Source organism: Anomaloglossus baeobatrachus, chromosome 5 (genome assembly GCF_048569485.1).
Source record: "Anomaloglossus baeobatrachus isolate aAnoBae1 chromosome 5, aAnoBae1.hap1, whole genome shotgun sequence".
NCBI classification, from domain to species: Eukaryota; Metazoa; Chordata; class Amphibia; order Anura; family Aromobatidae; genus Anomaloglossus; species Anomaloglossus baeobatrachus.
The window spans coordinates 275,183,735-275,201,849 of record NC_134357.1 but is presented as its reverse complement, the minus strand read 5'-3'; the positions used below and the strand labels follow the sequence as shown (position 1 = coordinate 275,201,849).

Sequence of the window (18,115 nt, the reverse complement as noted above, 5' to 3'; positions counted from 1 at the left end):
ATTCTATCTATCTATCTAGGATTCTAGCTATCTAACTAGGATTCTATCTATCTATCTATCCCCCTATCTATCTATCTATGATTCTATCTCACTATCCATCATGTATGTATCTATCTATTATCTGTCATGTAGCTATATATCCCTCTATCATCCATCCATCATCCATCCATCCCACTATCATCCATTCATCCCTCTATCATCCATTCATCCCTCCATCATCCATCCATCCATCCCTCCCTCTATCCCTACCTCTATCCCTCTATCATCCATCCATCCCTCCCTCTATCCCTCCCTCTATCATCCATCCATCCCTCCATTCATCCCTCCATTCATCCTTCCATTCATCCTTCCATTCATCCATCCCTCCATTCATCCCTCTATCATCCATCCATCCCTCCATTCATCCCTCCATTCATCCCTCCATTCATCCCTCTATCATCCATCCATCCTTCCCTCTATCCCTCCCTCTATCCCTCCATTCATTCCTCCATTCATTCTTCCATTCATCCATCCCTCCATTCATCCCTCTATCATCCATCCATCCCTCCCTCCCTCTATCCCTCCCTCCATTCATCCATCCCTGCAGCTGAATAATCTGCTTCTGGTGTCTCACCTGCAGTATAGAGATCAAGATAACAAAATCTTCCTATGGTTTTCAGTACAGGCAGTAGCTCAGTGGTAGAGCTGCTGCCTTTGAAACAATGAACTCACAGTTCCACGTTCCAGTCCCAGCCCATGATAATTTAATTTAATTTATTCACTGCACTGAGGGGAGGAGTCGGGACATCAGCTGTGAGCCCTGGGGCTGCGGGACACACCTCTAAAATCGTGGCAGTCCCGCAGAATCCGGGATGGTTGGGAGGTATGGTTCACAGATTGGTGAACCTCTGACCATCTTTGCTCCTGAGAGACTCTGCCTCTCTAAGGCCATGTGCGCACTAGAAATTGACTTTTTCTTAGGCCCCCTTCACACGTCCGTGTCTCCGGTACGTGTTTGGTCCGTTTCCTCACGTGCCGGAGACACGGGCACACGTAGACCCATTAAAATCAATGGGTCTGCGCGCACGTGCGTGTTTTGCTATGGACCGTGTGCATGTGTGGAGCATACGTGTGCCCGTGTGCTCCACACGTAGACATGTCCGTTTTTCTCTGGCATCGCGGGTGTCACACGGCCCGCACGGATGTGATCTGTGTGACACGCATTGGAGAAAACACGTGTTTGTAAAAAAAAATTCTATGCTCACCTTCTCCAGCGCTGCTGTCTCAGCCGCTGCTGTCACTTGCTTCCGACCCCGCTCATTATGCTCATTGAATATTCACTACACTGCGGCCGGAAGCAGCAGCAGCAGCAGCGGGGAGTCGGCAGGACCGGAGACCGAAGATCAGCACCACGGACAGCAACGCCAGGGACAGGTGAGTAGAAAGTTTCGGTTCTCCATGTGTTATCACGGATAACACATGGAGAACACATGTTGTGGCATAAAAACAGCACACGGAGGACAATACGCACCTTTGACACGTTCGTGAAAAACGTTCGTGATTTTCACGGACGTGTGAAGGGGGCCTTAAGGAAAATCCAGACCCTCTGAAAGAATCCCTCACCTGCGGTAAAAAAACGCAACACATGCGGTTTTAGTGCGGATTTGCCGTGGTTTTTCCCTGCAGATTTTTACCATTATCTATGGCAAAAAACGCAAATACCTGCGGAAAACAAGTGACATGCTCATTAATTCCGTAGCGGAAAATCCGCGGGTATAAAAAAACCCAGTGTGCGCACAGCATTTTTTTATACCCATAGGTTTTGCTGGGGAATGACTGCAGAAACGTTAGGCACGTTTTCTGCACCAAATCCTCGGTAAATCCGCAGCATGCGCACATAGCCTAACATAATCTTTTCATACACAGCACTGTGATCCCCCAGCTGTTTCTCATTAGTACAATTTATATACTTTAGGCTACTTTCACACTTGCGTTGGACGGCTTCCGTTGCATTGCGTTGTGTGACAGATGCAACAGATGCGTTGCATATAGTGGCACAACAGATGCTACGGATCGTACAAAACAAGGGAAGCTTTTTTTTTTTTCTTCTTTACAGTTTTACCAGCAGCAGACTATTGTGAACGATCAGCTGATCACTCTTAATAGCCGGGTGCTCAGCTGAGCGCTCTCACATGCCGGCGTCCGGGCATGCCGGCGGGTGGGCGCTCAGCTGATCTCTCTCAATAGCCGGCAGCCGGGTGCTCAACTGAGCGCTCTCACATGCCGGCGTCCGGGCATGCCGGCGGGTGGGCGCGCAGCTGATCGCTCTCAATAGCCAGCAGCCGGGCGCTCAGCTGAGCGCTCTCACATGCCGGCGGGCGGGCGCTCAGCTGAGCGCTCTCACATGCCGACGGGCGCTCAGCTGAGCGCTCTCACATGTCAGCGGGCGGGCGCTCAGCTGTGCGCTCTCACATGCCGGCGGGCGCTCAGCTGAGCGCTCTCACATGCCGACGGGCGCTCAGCTGAGCGCTCTCACATGCCAGCGGGCGGGCGCTCAGCTGTGCGCTCTCACATGCCGGCGGGCGGGCGCTCAGCTGTGCGCTCTCACATGCCGGTGGGCGGGCGCTCAGCTGTGCGCTCTCACATGCCGGCGGGCGGGCGCTCAGCTGTGCGCTCTCACATGCCGGCGGGTGGGCGCTCTGCTGAACGTTCGGCCACCGAGAGACAAAATAAAGTTTGTGATTTAAAAAAAAAAAAAGAGAAGAAGAGCATGTGCAGTGAAATTCTACGTATTGCGCTGCTCAAAAAAAGTTACATGCTGCGTTTCTTCCACCCGACGCAGCGTCAAAATAACGACACTGCGTCGTCTAGCGGATGCAACGCTGACACTTGCGTTACAGTGCGTCGTCCATACAAGTCTATGGAGAATAGCGCAGTGCATTAACGGACTGCGCTATTCTCCATAGTGACGGACTGCGCTGAACGCAAGTGTGAAAGTAGCCTTAGCCATCTTTTAACTGTGTCCCAACTTTTTTGAGATGTGTTCCTGCTCTCAGTTTCTTAAGGAGTTAATTTTCTCAAACGAAATGGGGAAAAAACGTAACATTCTCTATCTGATTAGTGTTCTATAGTCTGTGGTGTATGAACATGGCTATCAAGCCAAAATCATTGACTATTTTCTTACATCTTATATAGCACTCTAAGGCTAAATCAGCAAAGAGTAGGGAGTGTTTCCAGATAGAGAAATAAACTTTACTTACGCAATGAATCCCAAGGCTGTTGCTGTGGTGGTCTCTGATGGTACTAGATAAGATAACATCCCGTCCACCACATAACTAGTGATGAGCGGGCACTACCATGCACGGGTGCTCGGTACTCGTAACTAGTGATGAGCGAGCACTACCATGCACGGGTGCTCGGTACTCGTAACTAGTGATGAGTGAGCACTACCATGCACGGGTGCTCGGTATTTGTAACTAGTGATGAGCGAGCACTACCATGCACGGGTGCTCAGTGATTGTAACTAGTGATGAGCGAGCACTACCAAGCACGGGTGCTCAGTACTTGTAACTAGTGATGAGCGAGCACTACCATGCACGGGTGCTCAGTGATTGTAACTAGTGATGAGCGAGCACTACCATGCACGGGTGCTCAGTGATTGTAACTAGTGATGAGCGAGCAATACCATGCACGGGTGCTCAGTGATTGTAACTAGTGATGAGTGAGCACTACCATGCTCGGGTGCTTGGTACTTGTAACCAACAATTGGATGTTTGGATGGGTGCGACTCAAGTTTAATCTAAATCAATGGGGGACCTTAGCAATTTTGGAGAAGATATTCCGGATAGTCACATCCCCCAATGATTTTCATTATACTCAGGTATTCGAGTTGCTCCCATCTGAGCATTAATTGCTCTTAAGAAGTACCGAGCATGATAGTGCTCGCTCATCACTACCGTAAAGAATGGGCCATGGTCGTTGCAGGGCTGATAGGACCTCCAGGGCTGCTCTGCTGGAGCGGCAGAGTATTCAAGGGGGAAGTCATTATTTCATGGTTTATAATATTCTCTATTCTTGCAGCTGTTGAAAAATCCCATGAACCCCATCACGTCTAAGCATACCAGGGACACTGAAAATTGGGGCAGAGAACTCCCATTATAAGGTTCCAGTCATTACTATATCTTTATTTTTCAGTAGTATAGAAATGAGCCATCATCACCTTCCTCAAATTAATTTCAGTGAAACACAGCTCCTTATAAGATGTTTATTGGCAATATACAATATAAAATAGACCTTATATCAAACATACATAATATACAACAGAGGTACTCCCATTTCATCCATAGCTGCAAGCAGGCTCCTCCGTATCTCAAGCGGAAATCCTGGACAGCCAGAGATCATGGATCAGAAATGGACATCCCAAATATACAGAAATAAATAACACCATATACACTGTTATATACAGATGAAATGCTACAATAATTTAGCAATAAATACCAGTATATATGTCCGTGAAGAGACAGATTTTCAGGAAGGTGGGTTCAGCAGAGCCAACCACAGACACCCCATCGTTCACAGTGAGACCACCTCATGGCACAATAGATTTTAATGAGAGGAGTTAAGCAACACTATTATCCCAAGGGTTAGCTTTACTGCGCGGGACCGGGCTATATTCTGCACTTTCCTATCCATCCATATAGGAAGGGATACTCCATATCCTGATTTATTATTAAAGTTCTTGACTTTGGTAAATCCTGGCACACGGAGTCTCAGCAGGCATCTTACATTTATATCTATTGTTCATTTACGCTCAGTTGTTACAGGTGTCCGGCTACTAGTTGGGCTACCTACCTATGGTTAGGGAAGCACTGCATTTATGACCATTGACGGGCGCATATAAATCAGTATAGTGGCCTGAGCACTAGCGGGTATAGATAGAAAAGGGCCCCTGTGCAAGCACAGTATATGGGCCCTTTGCAGCCCAAGAGCTCATCAAAATGCATAATTCCACCTGCCTACCTGGAGGTAGAAATGGGCCCCCAACCTCTTTGGCCCCTGTTTGGCGGTACCAATGATATGTCTGCCCCTGAGCCCGAGTCAGGATCAATGCCCAGGCATCTGTTCACCATAAGGACCCCTTGTAATAAATATAGCGATTGGTATACATTTTTTAAGTGGCCCTCTGTATAGGGCAATGCGACCATCTGCATTTTCCTATACAGTTAAACAGATAGAATGAAGACCTATACAAGCCAGCCAGAGGTACACACTTTTGGACTCGTCTGGCATACGGGGGCCAGAATGATTGGCAAAAAGTTTTCAAGATATACTTTAGTGTACACCTAGATAATCTGGATTGCCGTCTATTGACCAGAAATTGTTAAAGGTAGCTGAATCTGGATCATTTCTTATCAGCACACCTCAAATTAAGCGACTCTGATGCCTCTCTCCGTCGGCCAGAAGTAGATTTATATCATACAAAAACGGAAATGAAGGAGTCGTAAGGAACTTGGCAGGAAATGTTGCCCACAGCAAGAGATTCAATATTTTAGCGAATTTTCAACCTCCAATATCCACCTCAGGTCCCTCAATGCTAACATTTTAGCTTTCTTGAACTACTCGCTATATAAGGCTAGGTTCACACTTCCGTTGTTTTGCTTCCGTCAGGTCCGTTGTTGCGACGCAATGACGGATCCGTCGTTTTTGAGATGTCAACTGACGCAACGGATGTGTAATTTAACAGGATTCCGTTCACAGGAATCCTGTGAAAAAACTGATCCGTTGCCTCCGTTCCATCCATTGCGCATCCGTTCTTTGACGTATCCGTCGTGATCAGTTTGTGTTTGGGACAGCCCACTGGGTGTGCCAAACATGCTGGGCATGCTCAGTAGAGCATGACGGAATCCAGCGCTGGATTCCGTCGTGTGACGGATTACGACGGAATCCAGCACCATAGACATTCTGTATAGCTTGTGACGGACACCTGCGGAGTCCATTTATTGCCGCTCCAAAAAAGTTACATTCAGCGTTGCTCCCGCATGACGGTCAGTCACTAAACGTCTGATCCGTTCGCAGCGGATGCAACGCAAGGCTATCAGTCACAATCCGTCGCTAATAGAAGTCTATGGGGAAAAACTGGATTCCTGCAAAATATTTTACAGGATACCGTAATTCCTCAAGGCGACGAATTGTGACTGATGCAAAACAACGCAAGTGTGAACCTAGCCTAATATGACATACTTCAAGTGTGCCAACTTAGCACTGCCGTATCAGATTAGTCTAGAGTGACAGGTTGTCCACAAAGGCTATTAAGCTGCAGACATAGGGTAGGTGTGCAGGTTAGGCCACATGTACACATTGAGTATTTGGTGAGTTTTTTACCTCAATACTTGAGAGACAAAGCCAGGCGTGGGACAAACACTGAGGTAAAAAACTCACCAAATACTCATCATGAGAACATAGCCTAAGGCCACAGTCACGCATTGAGTATTTGGTGACTTTTTTTACCTCAGTATTTTTGAGACAAAACCAGGAGTGAGTGAAAAATGCAGAAGTGAACATGTTACATTCCCTCTGATTGTCCCACTCCTGGTTTTGGCTTACAAATACCGAGGTAAAAAACTTACCAAATACTCATCATGGGAACATAGCCTAAAGGCTACTTTACACACTGCGATATCGGTCCCGATATCGCTAGTGTGGGTACCCGCCCCCATCTGTTGCGCGACACGGGCAAATCGCTGCCCGTGCCGCACAACATCGCCCAGAGCCGTCACACATACTTACCTGTCCGGCGACGTCGCTGTGACCGGTGAACCGCCTCCTTTCTAAGGGGGCGGTCCGTGCGGCATCACAGCGACGTCACTGAAGCGTCACTGAACCGCCGCCCAATAGCAGCGGAGGGGCGGAGCTGAGCGGGACGTAACATCCCACCCACCTCCTTCCTTCTGCATAGCAGCCGGGAGGCAGGTAAGGGGAGCTTCCTCGTTCCTGCGGTGTCACACGCAGCGATGTGTGCTGCCGCAGGAACGAGGAACAACTTCATTACTGCTGCAGTAACGATTTTTAAGAATGGACCCCCATGTCGCCGATTAGCGATTTTGCAACGATGCAAAATCGCTTATCGGTGTCACACGCAACGGCATCGCTAATGCGGCCGGATGTGCGTCACAAATTCCGTGACCCCAACGACTCCGCATTAGCGATGTCGCAGCGTGTAAAGCCCCCTTAAGGCCTTGTGCACATATTGAGTATTCGGTGAGGTTTTTTACCTCAGTGTTTGTAAGCCAAAACCAGTAGTGGGACAATCAGAGGGAAAGTAACATGTTCACCACTTCTGTATTTTTCACTCAGTCCTGGATTTGGCTTAGGGTACCGTTCCACTTGTGTTTTGCACGGTCGAGTGCAATCTGATAAAACATTAGATTGCTCTCACTCTAGTGCAAAACTATGGGGCAGTGTCCATCTGCGATTGATTTCTCATGCCATAGCAACATGCGGAATGAGTCGCAGCATGCTGCATTTGGTAGCCAGTCTCAGCTCACAGGCACCTATGAAAGTCTATGGGAGTGTGTGTGAAACATCGCACTGCACTCGCATGTCATACGAGTGCAGTGCGATATAGGCAGAGACAGGCAGCGGAGGAGACAGGCAGCTCCCACCCTCTTCTCCGCAACTGTTGATCGCAAGATCACATCACAGTCGCATGACCCTCGGCTGACACTTACAGCAGAGGGTCATTAGCATATCGCTCTCGCATCGGAAGTTAAACGCTAGTGAAACCGAGCCCTTACAAATACTGAGGTAAAAAAACCTTTGCAGGAACTGTAAAAGGCAGTGTTTTATTATCATGGATTTTCATAAAACACTAAACACTGCAAAAACGCCCTTTGTAAACATAGCCTTATAGAGGATTCTGTGCACATAGGCAGCCATTGTTCTCGGCAGCACAGCTCCTGTTTACATAGGATGATGTGCTTACAAAAATGATGCTATTTTAAAGCAAACCAAAAAATAATTTCACCCACGGAAAGAGAGATTTGCTCATCAATCAGGTGACAGGCACTCTAGTGAGACCTCACCATTATAAGAATCATAGTGTAAATGTACTTTTACTATGGCAGTAGTTTGTTTACTAGCATATTGGTTTTCTTTATAAGATTGAACGGTCAGATACCTACATTTTTGTTGTTCCAATTGACTGTATGCTTTATTTTTTTAAATAGCTGATCGATATTTTTCCTGTTGATTTTACTGCAAATAATGATGCTCCACAAGTATGAGAAGGCTACATACTCATAATCTATGCTGATTATAATAGTCTTTGCTCTATCGGGAACCTGTGATGGTGAAAATGGTACCTGATCTGCAGGCAGGATGTTATAGAGCAGGGGGAGCTGATCACATTGGTATACATTTTGTAGGAATAGTTTTAGTTCCATTCGCACCCATAGACTTGTATGGGTGCGCGAGATCCGAGACACACTGCCATTCACACCATGCTGTAATTTCTTCCTCAGGCCGATTACAGCAGATCTGACCTACATCATTGAATACATTGGGCCAGATGCAATCCGATTTTCTTATGAGATTGCACTTGTCCAGTTCATACGCTCATGTGACTCTGGCCTTGTACTGAAACTTTTCCGAAAAACCTATATATCATTTTACTTTATTCCATCCTGTCGACAGATCGGACTGCATGACGAATGTGACAAGTTCCCCTTAAAGTTGGTCTAAAGATATCAATAAGGATGGGATACAATATGCACCCTTCGCAGTGCTGCCTTTCTCTCATCTATTATTAAAGGTAACCTGTCATTTTCGAAAAACACTATGTACCTGAATATACGGGATTAATCTGCAGATAAATAGCATTATAAAGCTGCCGAGATGCCTTATTTCCTCTTAGTCGTGAGGGCATGCAGAGAGCGATTAAAATCATTGATTGTAAGCCCAGATGTGCTGTTGAGCTGGCTGTCAATCAAAGTGCTGGTATAGTGAGCATGCTCCCTGCACCATCCCTATGACTCAAAGCTCCCAGATGGAAAGAAGTACATTTTCTCCCAATAGCTGCACTTTCAGTAAGACAGCTGGGCAGTATTGGAACACTATTAACCTGATTAATTCCTATATCTGCTGCTAAATAACGTTTTCCGGGGTGAAAGGTTCTCTTTAAGGATTGTTGGTGCATGACGAGCATATTAGAGATGAGTGAGGACTACCATGCTTGAGTGCTTGGTGCTTGTAATGAGCAGTTGGATGCTTGAATGAGTGTGACTCAAGCACCCAAGTATAATGGGTCAGTGGGAAACGCAAGCATTTTTCCGGGAAATATTCCGAAAAAATGCTGGAGTTCCCCGTTGGCTTCCATTATAATCGGGTACTTAAGTCGCACCCATCCAAGCATCCAACTGCTCATTACGAGCAACGAGCATGGTAGTGCTCGCTCATGACTAGTTACGAGTACCAAGCACCCGTGCATGATAGTGCTCACTCATGACTAGTTACGAGTACCAAGCACCCGTGCATGGTAGTGCTCGCTCATCACTAGTTACGAGTACCAAGCACCCGAGCATGGTAGTGCTCGCTCATGACTAGTTACGAGTACCAAGCACCCGTGCATGGTAGTGCTCGCTCATGACTAGTTACGAGTACCAAGCACCCGAGCATGGTAGTGCTCGCTCATCACTAGTTACGAGTACCAAGCACCCGAGCATGGTAGTGCCCACTCATCACTAGTTACGAGTACCAAGCACCCGAGCATGGTAGTGCTCGCTCATCACTAGTTACGAGTACCAAGCACCCGAGCATGGTAGTGATCACTCATCACTAGTTAAGAGTACCGAGCACTCGAGCATGGTAGTGCTTACTCATCACTACTTTTTATATCTATGATTTACAACAAAAGTTGAACATATTACAGCATCTCTTGCATGATACGTCCGAGATCTGTTTTTTTGCATCTACACCATTGCCAACCTCCTCCTGTAAAAGTTATGACTGGTACAAAAAGTAAGGGTATGGAAACAAAAAAAAACAAAACAAAACTTGTACATTTAGTAAATGTACAGCTCTGTGAACCCTCAACATGATATTATCTGATAACTAATTCAGTAGGTCTTCAATATGTGTAATATGCCAAACATAACACAAAGAAATGTCTAAAATGGGCAGCAGCAAGAACAAGAGGTAATAATGTAGTTGACATGACACTGTGGACATTGGCATTGGGTTAGCCTTGTTTCCTACCATATTTGAGGTCCATATTACCTTCTGCATCGGACTCTTTAGTTTCTTTGTTGGCAATACAATGCAGACGTGAACACAGACCTTGGGTACTGACGACAATACAAGCTACACACCTTATATACTTATGATTGGGTATATTCTGCTGTATTTATCATACCAGTATGAGAGATATTAGCGCCATAATATATCCTATGTATATGACAAATTTTTGAAATGTGTTGGACCCTTATAATTTACAACATCATTACAATTAGAACTAACGTATTGTACAGATATCACTATTACGTCAGGGCTCCTCATTTTGCTTACAAAGCAAATTATTAGGAATGATGACATCATTAAGATGTCCAATGATGTCATGAATACTTGTATCCATATTGGGTATACAGTATGCTTTTTTAGCACTATGTACCTTACAACTAACAGAATAACGAACAATACCTCATTTTTACAATGCAACCAGCTCCTACAAAGCCAACACTACTTTACGGATTCTGACTTTAATTGCACCAGAAACGTGGAAGATCAGAAGTGGAAGGCGGTTTAGTGAACAGATTAGAACTAGTACATTTTTTGGGGGTGGGGGGGTCAAAAGGTAATCTACTCAACTTAAAATCTACAAAAGTTACTATCAATCAAATACTATAAATTGTGATGTCTGATCATCAATTACCCCAAAGGATTGGGCCACGGTACTATTGGTATAGCTTCTCTCAAGACAATCCCATCACTATCATACAACTTTCTGGCTTGGGTGGCCTCCAATAAAAGCGCAGAAAGGACCCCAGTGTCTTTCATGGAGAAACCTTCAAGGGAAGTCTTTCAGCACAGATTGACTGGTCAAACCAGGTACAGAGGGGGTTGGAAATGGATGAAAACAAGGAGGTGGGAAGATACACTTAAATATTTGGCCACGCCATGATGCACCGATTGCCCATATCGGCTTGAACAGTCATTCTGTGCTAACAATGTCCCTTTTAGCACAACTTACAAAAGTCTGGAAGTTATGGATTGGGCCTCAGTCAGTTGTGAGGCCTGCTTGACGTACAACGCAGATCTTCTCGATAAGTATAGTGCATACGATCAGAGAACAGATGGCCGTTCCCATCAAAGCAACGTAAAAGCAGTCATCAACATTTCTGGATATATAAATTTTGGCACAGAAACGCCACCAACTTCATAAGATATTCAACCACATAGACAACAAACCATAACATTCACTAGCCCAAGTGAAAACTGCACACTGACCACAACAGAACGCACATTCTGACAACACAGGACAGCACGCTGACCCAAAAACTGCATGACCACACACCACAAATCCAAAAAGGAGCAGCATAGTCTGAAATCACAAACTACACGACACACAGGAGAACTGCATATAAGGGCATCAGTCACTATTCCACAAAGAAGCAGAACCACCTGGCATCACACAGTACACACGGAGCCACGACACCGCGTACTTCAAGTATCCACTGCACATACTGACCCAGGACGAGTAGCACAACCTGACGTCACACTATACACTGAAGGCTCAACGGGACGGAAACACAGACAAAGCCTACGGACTTTCAAGTGTGGAAACTAAAGCTGGTGACTTTGCAGCTCTGTCACTAGCCATTCTTATGGCCAAAGTTTGTACTGAGTGTTTACACACCGCGTCATATGAAGCTTAGTGCGAGACCTCCCACTAATTATCACTTCCCCTCCTGCTGCAAAGACACAAATGCCAAAAAGTCATATTCCCAGCCACAGCACCCAAAACTTCAACTTATTGTATAGATTATCCTACTGAGTATCTGGAAACCTTTTCAGTAGATAAGGAAATCTTTGGGTACTTGTGCTTTGGGAAATGCTTGGAGAGGTCAGTAGTGGCATCATGTTTGTCGCACCCCTAAGAACGTGCCTCTGTTTTAGACTTCACTATGGTAATGACACTAGTGGCGGCTACTTTCCCTGGTATAAGAGGCCTCATGCCGGGTGTATACGGCCCTCTCGGAGGGTTGATGGGATTCCTTGCTACAGTCCTGGCAAAGTTCTGCAGAGCTTCATACTTTGACCTCAGAGAGTCCAATTCCTGGCGCATGCTGGCATTCTCGGAGGCAAGCTTCTCCACCTCCTGCTGCAATTCTGCCTTCTGCTTCTCCAGTTCTTCCTTTTGTGTTACCCGCTTTACCCTGCAGCTTGCAGCATAGCCACGGTTCTTAAGTGTACGGCGTCGTTGCTTCAGCTGGATGATCTCCTCCTTGGTCAAACCACGGAGATGCTGGTTCAGCTCCCGCACAGACATGGTGACCAGTTCTTCATCAGTAAGACTGGTGCCATTCTCCCCTGGCTCCCTCTTTACCTAAGTGTAAAACAGGAAAAGAGTACCAATGGCAAAAGGAAGATGCACATTAATGCTTGTCAAAGGTTGTATGTAAGTTCACATGACCAGTAATCAACCGTTAGAATGCCATTACGTTAAACGAGCCCTGCACCCAATCAAAGCCAGCTTCAGACATATGAACCATCAATGAGAAGTGAGCGGCCAGCCACCGCTCTGCCTTCCTGTTGATGTTCAATTCATCCGAAGGAATAGACAGTGAATTTGGCGCTGATTGGGAGCAGGGCACGCGTGACGTAACAACTTCACATGAGCCCCCTAGAGTGAATACTGGACGGTGATGGCACATGAGTCGATTATAAGTGTTTTTAATTTAAAGGGGTGGTCCACTAGTCAGCATTAGTGGCCACATCAATGTAAAGCTCATAAAGAAGGCTTTTTTCAAATACCTTGTGTAGTCAATTGTGCCTCTGAGCGGGTGCTATTGTGGTCCGCTCATCCCCATCATGTGACCCCCCCGGGTTCTGTGACCTCTGAGATCCGGTGATGTCACGTCAACTTCCAGCTGACCCAACATCATCGAAGCTGGCCCCAGTCTCCCTGAGTGACTGGGCTGTGGGTGGAGTTTCACCACTCATCACAGCCCAGCATCTCACACGCTTTCTCCTTCGCTGCAGAGCACCGCAAGCAGGAGAGATGCTGGTCTGTGACAAGTGGTAAAACTCCGCCCACAGCCCAGTCACTCACGAAGACTGGGGCCCGCCTTGGTGATGTCGTGTCATCTGGAAGTTGACGTGACATCACCGGATCTCAGAGGTCACAGATCCCGGGGGGGCGGTTTGGGGCCACGTGATGGGGATAAGCGGATCACAATAGCAGTGCTCAGAGGCAGAATTGACAACACAAGGTATTTGAGAAAAGCCTTCTTTTTGAGCTTTACATCACTGTGGTCACTAATGCTGAGTAGTGGACCACCTCTTTAATGGGGGGGCAAACATGGTGAATGTTTGTTTTTGTTAACATTAAAGTCTACGGAAAACAGATCCGATTAAGGGGGTTCTCCACTACTTGGACAATCGCTTTAACCCCTTCAGCCCCCGGGCACTTTCCGTTTTTGCGTTTTTGTTTTTTGCTCCCCTTTTTCCGAGAGGCGTAACTTTTTTATTTTTCCATCAATCTTGCCATATGAGGGCTTGTTTTTTGCGGGACGAGTTGTACTTTTAAATGAAACCATAAGTTTTACCATATAGTGTACTGGAAAACGGCAAAAAAATTCCAAGTGCGGAAAAATTGCAAAAAAAGTGGGATTGTACAATAGTTTTTGGGATATTTTATTCACCGTGTTCACTATATGGTAAAACTGATGTGTGGGTATGATGCCTCAGGTCGGTGCGAGTTTGTAGACACCAAACATGTATAGGTTTACTTGTATCTAAGGGGTTAAAAAAAATTCACAAGCTTGTCCAAAAAACGTGGCGCACGTTTTGCGCCATTTTCCAGAACCCGTAGCGTTCTCGTTTTTCAGGATCTGAGGCTCAGTGATGGCTTATTTTTTGTGTCTCGACCTGACGTTCTTAACGGTACCATTTTTGCGCAGATGCTACATTTTGATCGCCTGTTATTGCATTTTGCGCAAAATTTGCGGCGACCGAAAAACGTAATTTTGGCGTTTGGAATTTTTTTGCCGCTACGCCGTTTACTGATCAGATTCATTGATTTTATATTTTGATAGATCGGGCATTTCTGAACGTGGCGATACCAAATATGTGTGTATTTTTTATTTTTGTAACCCTTTAATTTTCAATGGGGTGAAAGGGGGGTGATTTGAACTTTTAGGTTTTTTTATTTTTTTTAAATTTTTTAAAACTTTTTTTATTACTTTTTTTTTTTATTTTACTAGTCCCCCTAGGGGGCTATTGCGATCAGCAATCCGATCGCTCTGCACTATCTGCAGATCTCAGCTACAGAGCTGAGAACTGCAGATTTGCTGCTTCACTTTCAATGCCGGCTGTATTCCGGCATTGAGAGGAAGTGACTCATGTTAGCTTCAGGCTTCATCACATGACCCTGTGCTACCATGGCAACCGCCGAAAGTCACGTGATCATGTCACGTGACTTCCGGTGGGGGCGGGGTAAGTGACTGTCATGGCGGCGCCCATATATATATCGCTGCCAAGACTTTGGCAGCGAAATGTAAGGGGTTAATGGCCGCGGGTGGAAGCGATTCCACCCGCGGCTAGCAGGCACACATATCAGCTGTTGATAACAGCTGATATGTGCGCCGATCGCCGCCGCCTGCCGGCGGCAGGGGGCGGGGCTTACCGGCACACGATCCATGACGTATCTAGTACGTCATGGGTCGTTAAGGGGTTAACGTTTTTCTTTTCCATAGACTTCAATGTTAAAAAAAAAACTGATCCAGGTGAAATAATTTTTTTTAGCAGGTCAAAAAAGTTGTGTCTGCGCAACTTTTTTGTCACTGGATTGTTGTTGGATCCATCTTCAGCTGCTGTCACACATCAGTTTTTTTGCCATCGGGCATGATCCGGCAAAAAAACAAATGCAATGTATCTGGCAAAAAAATGGATCAGTTTTTTCCATCAGTTCCTTCAGTTTTTTGATGGATCCGTTGTGTTACTGAGCATGCTCAGTTCACAAAAACGGATCCGGAGGCCGTATCAGTTTTTTGCCGCATTGTTCAGGATCCTGCGTCCATAGGCTTCCATTATAAATCACGCTGTACAGTGCCGTATCTGGCGCAATGCGGTTTTTCGCCAGAGACAAAAAACGTTCCCATCAGTGTTCCATCCGGCCACCGCACAAATAAATGTTGCCAGATCCGGCGAAAGCCAGATGGAACGCCAGGCCATCAGGCACAACCTGGCGCTAATAGAAGTCTATGGGGCGAAAAACGCATCCGGTGGCAACAGACGCCGGATGCGTTTTTTCATGTTTTTGCCGGATTGTGCCTGATGGCAAAAAACTGATGTGTGAAAGCAGCCTTAACGGACGATTACTGGACATGTGAACATGGTCTTACACATAAAGTGGAAAACTGGCAGAGTGGGCTATGTGACCTGCTCCAACACCAGGGACGCAATACATAAAACGAACAGATCACGGGCCAGATTATTGAACCTATTGACATTTATACACTGACTATTTAGCTTCTTTATAACGGAATGTCAAAAGCACATGACGAGTCGTTAAAACAGCAATGTTACAAGAAGTAAAGCAGAATAGGAATATAATCTGGGGACCCCAACATTCTAGAAGTTACGCCCCTCTAATTCTAAAAATGATCCCTTGGTCTTAACAGTCTAGTGATATTTTAGCTGATTTCATCTGTTGGATTTTATGGTATGGTGGTCAACTTTAGCCTTGAGGTCGCCAAGTCAGAAGGTGAAAGGGCATTTGTTTTGTACCCAGCACATGTTCCACCCATAATGCATCCGTTAGTAGATTTAGGGCTACATTAAGGCAAAAGTATGGGGTGTTCTTACCTTCAGAGCTTTGCTGTTTCCCTTGCTGAGAGTCGTCATGCCCTGGGAACCGTGTGTCAGCAAACTACAGAGAGAGGAAGCAATGTGTTAGCGTGACCTCCAAAACCTGGTCTATCAGCACATCATCCCGTCTGCCCCCTAACCTATTGCTGTCCATGTGTCCTGTGGTCCTGATCCCTGACCCAATTTAATAAAGACAAAGCAATTACAGTCCCCCGTGGACCTAACTTTAAAAATAGGCTGGGAGGGAAAGAGCAGCCGAGCAGGCGAGTCATGCTGAGTCAGCACAATGCTGTATCAGAGAGCAGCACGCTGTATCCTGTGTGTGCAATCATATACTGTATACATGTACACAAAAGGTATGGAACTGTATACACTGGGAAGCATCGCTATGAAGAACAATGCACTAGAGCTGGACATACTGTCACAAAACGGGAGCAGACACTGCAGCCCGATGTACTCCTGCCATATGCGACCGTACAACTAGGAATTCCTATTGTCACAGTGTGGCTCCAGATTCGTGGTCCGGTATACATAGAAACGTATGCATGGAACAAACCTTCAGCCCCCACAATAGTGTGATTTCATGTCATGTGTCATTGTTCGCAAAATCACCATTATATATACTGTATATACATACATATACATACACAACGGGGGAAATACGTATTGAACATGTCACCAATTTTCTATACATATGTTTCGAAAGGTGCTATTGACATGAATTTCTCACCAGATGTCAGTAACAACCATCCAATAAACAAGGGCAAAGAAATTAAACCATAGCCGTCCATAAATTAAAAAAAATATACTGTATATACATACATACAGTGTGTCCACCCATATCCAGTCCACTGCCATTAACTTGAGAACGGCGGCAGCTATAGGCATAGGAGTGGTGTCTAGGTATAGTAAATTAGCCATGCACTACGCAATGAAACCACCTATAGTGCCACCTGGTGGAAAACAACAGAGTTAGCATTTTTATCATTATACAGTGTGTCCACCCATATCCTGTCCACTGCCATTAAGTTGAGAACAGCGGCAGCTATAGGCATAGAAGTGGTGTCTAGGTATAGTAAAGTGGCCATGCGCTACGCAATGAAACCACCTATAGCCGCCATTTTTATCTCAAAAACGGAACGAGATAGAGAAAAAAAGTGAATTACAAATTTGTAGGGCATCATCAATTCAATACGAATCGACACCTTGCATACAGACATGCTATGATATTAAACGCATGACCCCCCAAAACATTGAATGCTGGTCACTCAAAGTGGTCACCGTCAGCTGCAATGCACATCTGGACTCTGCACAGCATACTGTATCTTGCTGCACATTGTGCAATATGGTAGGTGACATGTTTGCACAAGCATCTGTGATACGTCGTCGTAGGTCCTGCAATGTTGGTGGAGGGGTCGCAAACACCTGCTGTTTGATGTGACCTCACAGAAAGAAGTCCAATGGGGTCAGGTAAGGTGAGCGTGGAGGCCACTCCACACAGCGACCATACCCAATGACTTGTAGGAAGATCTCCATGAGGTATCGCTTCACGTCCGCAGCCTTGTGAGTTTTACACGTTCTAATCATTGCATTTATGTATGCAAGGTGTCGATTCGTATTTAATTGATGATGCCCTACAACTTTGTAATTCACTTTTTTTTCTCTATATCGTTCCGTTTTCGAGATAAAAATGCTAACTCCGTTGTTTTCCACCAGGTGGCGCTACAGGTGGTTTCATTCTGTAGCGCATGGCTACTTTACTATACCTAGACACCACTTCTATGCCTATAGCTGCCGCCATTCTCAAGTTAATGGCGGTGGACAGGATATGAGTGGACACACTGTATACAGTGATGCTATGGCATCGCTGTATGTAGAACAAGTGATCAGATCATTGCAGATTCAAATTTCCTAAGGGGTCTATTAAATACAGTAAAAAGTATAAAAAAAAGTTTAAAAAATATTGTGAAAAATATATCTAATGCTAAAATCACCCCCTTTTTTACTACAATAAAAATTAAGAAATAGAAAATTAAAAATTCATATTTAAAAT

General features: G+C 45.6%; 1 protein-coding gene across 2 annotated transcripts in view; it reads right to left on the bottom strand.

The window, feature by feature from the left end:
- Window positions 1-4,229: 4,229 nt before the first annotated feature.
- MAFG (MAF bZIP transcription factor G) overlaps window positions 4,230-18,115 on the bottom strand; it is a 19,645-nt gene continuing 5,759 nt past the window's right edge. Inside the window, exons 1-3 of one of the 2 annotated variants that reach the window (XM_075349504.1) lie at window positions 16,203-16,270; window positions 16,060-16,123; window positions 4,230-12,577 (exon numbers count right to left, since the gene is read on the bottom strand). In XM_075349504.1, the coding sequence (XP_075205619.1) occupies window positions 12,125-12,577; window positions 16,060-16,123; window positions 16,203-16,216 (531 nt within the window). In that variant the 5' untranslated portion in view covers window positions 16,217-16,270 and the 3' untranslated portion in view covers window positions 4,230-12,124. Of the gene's footprint in view, window positions 12,578-16,059; window positions 16,124-16,202; window positions 16,271-18,115 lie in introns of those variants that run through there. The other variant, XM_075349505.1, reaches the window with a different exon arrangement.